This window comes from Mytilus trossulus, chromosome 9, assembly GCF_036588685.1.
Source record: "Mytilus trossulus isolate FHL-02 chromosome 9, PNRI_Mtr1.1.1.hap1, whole genome shotgun sequence".
NCBI classification, from domain to species: domain Eukaryota; kingdom Metazoa; phylum Mollusca; class Bivalvia; order Mytilida; family Mytilidae; genus Mytilus; species Mytilus trossulus.
This window is the reverse complement of record NC_086381.1, coordinates 46,757,792-46,768,473: the sequence shown is the minus strand read 5'-3', so window position 1 is coordinate 46,768,473 and position 10,682 is coordinate 46,757,792. Positions and strand designations below refer to the sequence as shown.

Here is a 10,682-nt window from a genome sequence, read left to right as displayed (position 1 = left end):
TATACTGTACTAGATTATCTTTATTTTAAGTACAATGTTGTTTTTGTCTTTGTTTAACTATATCATTGTATGTCTGTTTGAATGAATTAATTTATATATATGTATGATCTTTTTTATTGTTTGTTTAAATTATTTATTTTGATTGGTTCACGTTTTGTCATGTTGATGCCTTCATAGCTACATGTAGTTTTACAGCATTCGTTGTTCTTATAATAATTATTGCTTAAGGCCGTATTTTGAAATACTGCTGCTTAACTCTACGTCATTTTTGATTTTCAGATAATTGTCGCAATGCCAATTTAATCGCATCTCCTTGTTTCAAATAAACAAAAGTAATATGTGTCCTGTTACTTCTCATTTCTAGTTATCATTACATTGTAATTTTTTTAGTTTGATACGTCAAAGATATTTAATGTTTTGTTTTAATACACCAACCTGCCATTGAGTATCATTTTTCCCACTTTCATGAAAAGTTATTGGCAATTTCATAGATTTTATAGTTCTGTGACTGTGACATTTACGGTATCGTAAGTATATTTTACCCTGTCTCATACTTTTTGTATTGAGTTCCGTCAGTATTTTAGAGTATATTTAGATTGAGAAAGGAAATTGGGAAAGTGTCAAAGCGATAACAATCCGACAATAGGGCAGACAACAGCCGAAGGCCACCAATGGGTCTTCAATGTAGCACCCGGTGACGTCCTTCAGCTGGCCCCTTAAATCTATTTATACTAAGACAGTGACAATGGACGTCATAATAAACTCCGAATTATAGACAAGAAACTAAAATAAAAAATCATACAAAACCAACAAAGGCAAGAGGCTCCTGACTTGGGACAGGCGCAAAATTGCGGCGGGGTTAAACATGTTTATGAGATCTCAACCCTCCTCCTATACCTCTAGCCAATGTAGAAAAGTAAAATAAATGTATAATTTTCTTTATATATTTTTGTATTATGCAAAGTTTTAACGTTAATAAATATTGAATTGGTTGGCTTATTTCTAATTGGTGAAAAATAAATTGACCATTTACATGTTAAACTACTCACTTTTTTCCAAACAACAAATAATATGTTGATCACTGTAAATGTCACACAATGTTGACTGCTATATTTTTAACATTTTTTACTATTATGTCTGTTTGTTTTCTTCACGAATCATTGTCAATATAATGAAATAATTTGATGCGACAGTCATACCAGTGAGAGCTTCAGCTAGCTATAAAACCAAGTTCAATCCAACATTTGCTACATAACAAAATGTTTGTACTTAGTAAGGAATGTTTAAGCTTTTGGGTTTTACCATTTGATTTAGGACTTTTTGTTTGAATTTATCTCGGAGTTCAGTAATGTTGTGCATTTGCTGGTAATTCCTGAAATGTCTATGTTAATTTATTTGTCGTGAAATAAGTGTTAGATGAAGTTGATGACATTGAAAGAAAGAATCGAATTATAAGTTAGCATTATCAAACAAATTTTAATTAATCTTCAATTAAGCATGTAAGTTGACTTATACATATAATATTATATGAAAGCACTACACAGAAATTACTCGAATATAAAATACAATAATTATTTTGTAAATGTTTGACAATTTGCAAAAAAAAATATTGAATTGTACTCAATTATGTAAAACAAGCATATATAGAGAATCAAATACAAGTAATTGATTTACACAATATACATATTGAATACACAATATACCTTATAATATATACAACATATAAACACAAATAATGGAGAAAGCGCAATAAATGAAAATACATAAAGATCGAATATCTTAAATCTCTGAAATATTACATCTGGAATAAACATAAATATTTAATTAAAATGTAAGGCACATCACAAAACAATTAAGTATGTGTCAAGAGTAAGTGTAGTTATCAGGTGTCAATTTGCTGCGCCGTTTTATTCTAGAAATATCTTTAAAATGATAGCGGATGTTTCGGATGTTTAATCTATCTTGAAATGAATTTTCTGTGTTTCTTCAAAATCAAACAATATCCAACTTCAACATGCTGAGGTCGTTGGAATCTGGTATGCGTTTCTTTAATTTACTGCTTTAATATTTTTATTAGCTGTATGAATGAATATGTGAACCTTTTAAGGACTGTTTGGTCTTAGATAGCTAGGCTTTTAATTTCTTGGTCTTTCTGCATTTGTTCCATAAATGCAACTAACCTTTCAAACAACACGCTAAAATGTTTTTCTGGTTGCGTGCTAGTCTCTAGTGGGCAAGATCATGTGTTCGGTCCTAGTTCTTGTCAAATGAAAGACTATATATCGGTATTTGCTACTTCCCGTCATAGCAAAAGGCAATTACGGGGTCCAGCTTTGTAGCCGCAAAATGTTCTTCTCGTTTAAATTCCAATATCATTTTTTACTAATGGTAATTGATGTGCAGACCGGGACTCATAATCACAAACTTAACATACAAGTTTTTCTGATTTTTATTCAGTTAGTGAGTTCATCGCATCGTTTTACACATCACTTATGTCTAGAATTATTTTTTTAATCTTAAATATTCACACATATATGTTGTAGTATGAGGAAAGTAGTAAACAGCCATATATCAATGTTATCTTATAGGGAATACGTAGTTATATCAAATTTAAATTCAAATCAATCATAATTCGCAAGTATTATTTATTAAGATAGTTTTAATTCTAAATGTAAAAGTTGAATATTTGTGCTTCCTTGTACTGTTTTATTTTTTTAACTGAAAGTACGTGATCTTTATTAGATGATTAAATCTTCATTCACTTGAAGTATTTAAAGTTTGCTCTTCCTTATAAAGTCAAGGGTCAGATGAAAAAATAGTGTTTTTCTTCCTTGTCGATAGAACACGGTGGTAGCATTTCGGAATAGGTAAGTATTAACTACTCCTCATTATCTTAATTGGTTAAACTATTAAATTAAAACCATTACATTACTTTATTAACATTATGCATAAAAGTTAGGACTCGATTCATATTTCTAACTTTAGTAATACCACACAGTTGTTAAAAATTACAGATATTCCGATTTGCTGTTTGTTGATGGTTGTCCCTATCCACTACAACCCGAAACACCAATTCCGGTTATTATCGTTATTTAAAGATAACAATAACGCAATGATTTGAATCCCCCTCATTCTCCAAAAAGATCAATCTAAAAAAAATGGGTTCGTCATTGCCTTTGTTAGTCATTGCTGCGCCCAGCCTGAACTATTGTTGAAACCAAAGATTCATACGCAAAACTATGTAGCAGTTTCAAGACGACACAACAGAGTGTCAGATTAAAAACTTGATGAAAAACATCTTCGTTTACACATGACTAACAATGCGTAGAACTCTTTGTTGTTATTATCTGTGTGAAATCTATAAGTATGTACGTATATATGAATATATGGATCCGTTGCTTGATTGAAACCAAATGCTAAAAGCTACATGCATATGTAGTTCAAAATCTTATTAGAATTTGAAAAAAAATAAAACTGAGAAAGGAAACGGTGAATATGTCCAAGGGACAACAACCTGATCAAAGAACAAAAAACAAAGTGAAGTAAGGAAAATGACAATGATAATATAAATTTACAAAGGACTATTACATGTACTAGCAGTTACTAACATCGCAACACCAGACCTAAATTGATCTGATTAAGAGATCATGTTTTCATGATATTAAAATCAAGTATAACCCCACCCGGAAGGGGTTTAGTATAATACTATCATAAAACATAAGAAAATAACATTACCTGTATCATACCAACGACTGGTTTAACAATGAATGTAGTTGACCACAATGTCTTACAATTGTAACAGTGGCAAATGTTTCATGCATATTCAGGACGAGACATATTAACTATTGAGACAATTGGGTAACTGTTATTTGTTTATGTCAGTCTAGGTACTGTTAATTTATCATCATATACTTTGAATTTCAATCAGTAAATAATTGAATCGAATAATCGTTTCAACTAACATTGTCAGGCTAACGCAAGTGATTTTTTTGTACCTTTCTTAAAATATTTTAGTTAGTAAAATATCTCATGGCAAACGAGTTCTTAAAATCCATACTGACGAGGAAGTGTCAACAATGTTTCATGAGAAAAATTATTGTGCCCAACTATTTATTTCCTTTTCATTCTTAATCGTCATAGGTTTTCTGTACACACACACAATGGAAATCCCTTTTATAAGGAAACTGTCATTGTATCTTCACTACAATCAACATTGACACTATCTAAATTGTTCGTGGTGTTCAAATATAACTGTAATAATGAAATTTCTCAATCATAAAGGGCAAAACCAATTCTTGTTCAATGGTTTAGAAAGAGAAGTATAGTTAGATATATAGTAAAAGGAAGATGAAGTGTGGGTGCAAATGAGACAACTCTCCATCCAAATAACAATTTTTAAAAGTAAACCCTTATAGGTCGATGAACGGCCTTCAACACGGAGCCTTGGCTCACACCGAACATCAAGTTATAAAGAGCCCATAAATTACTAGTGCAAAACCATTCAATTACTGTACATTAGATTCCTGACTTAGGACAGGTGCAAACATTTGCAGTGGGATTCAACGTTTTAGTTGTACCAAACCTTCTCCCTTTTTCCTGAAACAATAGTATAACATCGCAACATAGAAAAACACACGATATTAGATCAGTTGGAAGGCTTAACTCAATCAAAAACGTAAATTAACACACAATGAACGAATAAATTTGATCTACGATACCTGAATGCAAATACATAATTGATAAAATATTAGGGACAAACATTTAAGGCCAAAAAGCAAACAAGCAAGTCCAAATAAGTCATGGCAATGCACCATCCCTTAGAAAATAATCATTTTTGAAGAAACCGGTTTTCATAATAAATATAAAGGTAAGTGAAAAATAACTTAGATATATCATGTATTGATAACAAATATGTATCTGTTTTAAAAAAAAATGACAAAAAACATTTACGTAACTCATTGGACCTTGAAACGTTGATTTAAAAATAGTTGGCTAACATAACATTGCATTACACCAAAGGTGAGTATAGATTAAGGGATACAAAAAGCCTTATACATTATGAAATTGAGAATGGAAATGGGGAATGTGTCAAAGAGACGAAACCCTACTAAAGCAGAAAACCACAAATGACCATCGATGGGTCTTCAGGTGAAATACCACCAGTGAATTTCCCCTAATAATTTTTGTTAAATTTGCAGTTACCAAAAAAATGTGCAGAATTTATCTTTGTTTCAAATGAAAAAAATACTTGGCATGAGTATAGTTTTATCAAGTCCAGTACTATAGAAAAACAAATTCGCATAAAATGTCATTACATATAAGAAAATAACCATCACTGGAAGTTAACCAGTCAAATTTCTGCCTTATTTAACCTGTGTACAAGATTTACAGACCATGTAACCTCAAGTATATTAAAATATTCTATAGAAACTCGAAATAAAAAAATGGTGCTTTGAAATACACAAGACATATGTCTATGACACAGAAATATTTTAATGCAATAAATTGTAAGATTAATTACCTACAACTGTCAAATTCAAGGAACTATTTTTTTTCGACCTATTTTCATATACAACTGGATGTGACGTATCATGATTTGGTAGTATTACACCTTCAATCTAGCGAGAACACCCCCACACCCAGAGACTGACTTTAGCTGGCCTCTTCAACAAAAATGTGTATGAGGTCAGAGAAAAAGGACGCCTCACTAAACTCCAAAGCATATAAATGAACCAAAATTTAAAAACATACAAGATTCACAAAGCTAAAGTCTTCAACTAAACTAGAATGTCTAATAGTTTATATAAGAACAGACGTCACATATAACATGTATGAATTAATCGGGGAAAAAAAAGAATAAATAAGGGAAGTAGAATAGCCAGAGTTTCCGGATTGTTTGTTAACTTTGGTCTTTCAGATTGTCATTATCACTATTTGAATCCTACGTGTTACACCTTGAAACTAATAGATACCAGGTACAACTAAGGTTTGCAGTCAGTGTGGCACTATAACAAATAAATGTTTTACAGGAAAATGGAAGGTGAATCCCGGTATCTGCGATTCCAGACAAATTTCCAAACCTTCAACTGCATGCTGTTTTGAATGTAATTTATGACTCTGTGAGGAATGCAAAGAACATCATAGCCTGTACAAAGCTTCAAAATATCATGGAATTATACCTGTAATCGAATTTCAAAAGTAACCTGTAAGTGTCCTTCAAATTGAAGATTTCTGCAAATCACACGGTGAATGATACCAAGCTTACTGTCATAAACACAAGTGTTCTTGTTGTTCAAAGTGTCTCATAGGTGGCCATAAGAGCTGCAAAGATTTTACAGATATATACGACGTTGTCTGCAGAATAAAGTCGTCCAACATGATGTTGGAAATCGAAAATTCCATGCGAGAAGTTATTGATAATTTACAAAGAATCCAAAAGAATCGCGAAGGAAATCTATTATCTTTAAAACTACACAGACAGACGATTGAAACGGAAATTCAGAGTGCTAGACATACAGTAAATAACCACTTCGATCGTCTTGAAAGAACATTATTAGAAGAACTTCATATAATTGAAAATTATGAAAGAAAGAAAATCAACAAAATTTTGGCTTCTGTAGAGCTGAAAATAAAGGAGATAGATGAACTTCAAAAAAGCCTCGCAGTAACAAAGCAGCATGCATCCGACCTGCAAACGTATCTTATCAGCAAGCAGATTGAAAATGAGCTGATGGAATCAGAAAGCCTCATACAGTCCATACAAAACAACAATGACCTTTCAGAGGTCATCATCTCTTTTCAACCCAATGATATGATGAAAAATCTTGAAAATATTAGTAAATTTTGGAAAATTGTTGTTCAGGCCAGTCAAAGTAATATTTCATTAGTGAGGAAGAAAAACAAACAGACACATACCAAAGCTGATATTGGTACCATGGGCTATCCTGATCATCAGTACGAAACGATAAAAACTGAAGGAGGTTTGTTGAAACAATATTTAAGTTTTTGACGTGTCGTAACTGATGTGACCACTCGAAATATTTTTTAGACCTTTTGCACGACAGTGCCACGACAACTATTAAATAGATCTACCACGACACAAAATCAAACGTTCTGTTGTGATCGGGGTTTAAACGACTATCATGGATATCATCCAGCAGAAGTTTACTCAGTCCAAAACAAAGGAAACTAAACTTGACTATGTTGACCGCCATATAAAATAAAGAATCAAATACAACGATTTAAGTACATCCCAATAAATAAATCAACAGATGATTGGCATATTGGCTCCTCTGAAATACATGACCTATATATTTAGATTAACAACCATGTGCTTTTATTTACATAACTTCAATATCACTGCACACGTTGTTGTGATGTTACTTTTGGATTTTTACAAACGGTGCAGAATGATACTTACTTCAAAATTATATGATAAAAAATATCTTACAAAAATTATAGTAAGACTGTAGTGCTACCTTAAATAGATGATTTTTCTGTTTTAAAAAATATTCAACTTAAACATGATAAAATCACTCGGTTTCATAATAATAACGAGTATTTTTTTATTTTTTTAAAGTGGACCTTTTTTCTCTATTTGGGTTGCACTGAATTATATATTTTTTTTCATTTCAGATTCTTGTTTCCTTGTCACTGTGAAACCAGCGAATGATGCCTTGAAGTTTGGATTAAATGGGCAATACAGACTGTGCATTACAACAAGTGGTTTTATATTAGAAGACATTCAGAAAAAGACCCCAAAATGCTGTTGGTCATTCAATATAGTACGAAAATTTGGAAAAAGAGGAATCGAAAAAGAATTTGAAATCACTGTAGGGAGAAGGAATGTTTTAGGTGAAGGTACTGTCGTGTTGTTATGTAGTTCAAAGGATGAACCATATCAAATATCTTGCATTGCAGAAAACATTATGAAAAGGATGAAATCAAAGGTTAAACATTGAATTTCGAGGAGAAGAAGTAAAATTTAAAACAAAATTATGTCTTTTGGGATGATTACTGCTCTTGCTTTGCCATTTTGTCAGACATTCGGAATCCTCCGGTGTTATCCATGTAGTGCCAATAAATTATTTGCACGTTTTCCTGTCTTTTCTTTTAATGTTTTGTTTTATTACATATAGTTTTAAAAGCCTTTTTTGAAAATCTTATAAAATACTTCTTGTTCATTATAGTTTTTGAGAGAAAAAGGTTTCAATGTTAGATGCATAAAAACTCTAGAGTGAATCAATTCCTGCAAAATTTCAATCAATTATATCTCAAAAGCAAGGACATAGACCTATAATTGTTTTCTGCTTTTATAGTTCAGGGTTTTTTTACTGACGCAACTCACATGTTGGTGATTTTTGTACCAAGATTATACTTTATCCTTAAACAAATACATTCATGCTAACCATACTTGTTTATGTTAAAAAAAATCAATATCTGCTGTGCCTGATCTTATTTATCAAATCCGTATTATTGAAGTCGCACAAATTTGTTTATGTGAAATTTTAAACCCATAAATACTTTTTTTTAGGGTTTTCTTTTTCGTTAAACAGTATATTCTTTCAAACCATATCCGCACTCTAGTCAGTTCTAAAATTTTGCATCTCGATATTTTTGAGACTAAGCAACAAAAATATGAATCAGATCTTTAAAAAATTAGAAACATAAACGTGCTGTCATCAGAAAACTTGACGGTAGAAATTCTTCTTACTTTTCTTCGAACAATGATACAGGTAGACCGAATTGTGTGAGCATCAATGCATAAACAACACCTCAACAATAGAATTTTGATTATGCAACGTCATTTTCAAGACATGTTTACGGCCGAAACACCTACTGTTAATCAAATCGACAATTGCAATTGCAGACAGATTCAGTTTCCAATAAACTGATATGCCAATAAAACCACTACAGAAAATCATTTATAGCCTTTGCTCATTGTTGAATGTCGTAGGGTGACCTATAGTTGTTCATGTTTGTGCCATTTTGGTCTTTTTTAGATAGTTATCTCATTGGCAATCATACCACATCTTCTTTTTTATATTATCAAATTTTAACTGTATAATTGCCAAAACATTGGTATAGATTGGACACACAAAAGCAGAATATAAGAAACCAGTCTTACTCTTGATCTTCTTTACACTATTGATAAATTTTGATTTAGACATACCTGTTATAATGCTATATCACATCTGTTTGTTCTATTTTTAAAGTCACATAAACCGGTGTGACAATTTTGTTTCAAACCAGGAAGTTATTCGATAGAAAAACAATGCAGACGTTAACGGAGAAAATATGGAAAGATTCCGAAAACTATCCTAAAAAATCATTTATATTGCTAGATGATATCCAAATAGTATTTTTTCCTATTTATATGTATAGATAAACAAATAAATCTCGCTGATATTTACTTGTTTATTATTTCATTGCTGATTATTTTATAACTTAGCTGTTAGATTATAATACTAATGTTGATTTAATATATTGATGCTTACCAGAAAACAACCCTGGATTTCTGGTATTAACAAACAGGGACTCTTCACTGGTATGCTGGACTGGTGAGGTATATTGTTAACAGCAGAAAGTGCAATTTGTTGTTGAATAAAAAATAAAAAAAGAATATACTAAACAGAACTCAAAACATGCACAACAGAATTGATTGACCTTTCCAATTTTGACATATATTCTAAAAATCATAAAGAACTTCTTTAAAGAACGAAATCTTTATTTAAAATATCTTTTATGGTAATATTCTTTACAAGCACAAACATGTCAGTATTCCCCTCAGTAGGTAACAAACTTTTTAACAGACTTATTGAGAAGGGATATAGTTGTATGTTGTCAGGTCATTAAAAATTGCATATTTTGGCTTTAATATTGATTCACTTATAGGGTCTTTGCATCGGAATGGAGCACATTTGTTTCAAAACCATTTGTTGGCATGTCACTGGTTATGTTCTTTTCGTATATGTTCTGATGGTATAGTATCAAACCCCTAAATCCTTCAATCGGTTTAATTGAGGTCTGGAGCTGGTATGGTAGTAACTGCTAGTAGTCTGTTGTTATTTATGTATTATTGTCCTTTTGTTTATTGAACTCGGACTTTTCTTGAACTGCATTTTACTGTGCGTATTGTTATGCGCTTACTTTTCTACATGGGTTAGAGGTATAGGGGGAGGGTTTAGATCTAAAAATTAATGTTTAACCCCGCCGCATTTTTGAGCCTATTCCAAGTCAGGAGCCTCTGGCTTTGATAGTCTTGTATGATTTTTATTTCAAGTTTGTTGTGTATAATTTGGAGTTTAATATGACGTCCATTATCACTGAACTAGTATATTTATTTCTTGCGGGGCCAGCTGAAGGACGCCTCCGGGTGCGGAAATTTCTCGCTACATTGAAGACCTGTTGGTGACCTTCTGCTGTTGTTTTTTATTTGGTCGGGTTGTTGTCTCTTTGACACATTCCCCATTTCCATTCTCAATTTTACATGTATGGACATGGAAATCACGAAAAAAATATTTTGTTTTTTAACGAAAATCGAAAACTACAAAAATGACCATAATTCTGTTATTTTGAACAATGAATTGTTTTTTTTATTTAAATCTACGTACACTTCAGACAAATACAAAAAATCACCTTTTCGCTGGTACCTCACAAAGCCTGAAATCTCATTGACTGGT

General features: G+C 31.6%; 1 protein-coding gene across 1 annotated transcript; it reads left to right on the top strand.

Moving 5' to 3' along the window:
- Window positions 1–2,808: 2,808 nt before the first annotated feature.
- Window positions 2,809–8,097, top strand: LOC134683018 (uncharacterized). Its single transcript, XM_063542014.1, has 3 exons — window positions 2,809–2,867; window positions 6,030–6,980; window positions 7,636–8,097. Exons 2-3 carry the CDS (start codon window positions 6,377–6,379, stop codon window positions 7,959–7,961), a joined length of 930 nt encoding a protein of 309 aa, XP_063398084.1. The 5' UTR covers window positions 2,809–2,867; window positions 6,030–6,376; the 3' UTR covers window positions 7,962–8,097.
- The last annotated feature ends 2,585 nt before the right edge of the window (window positions 8,098–10,682 follow it).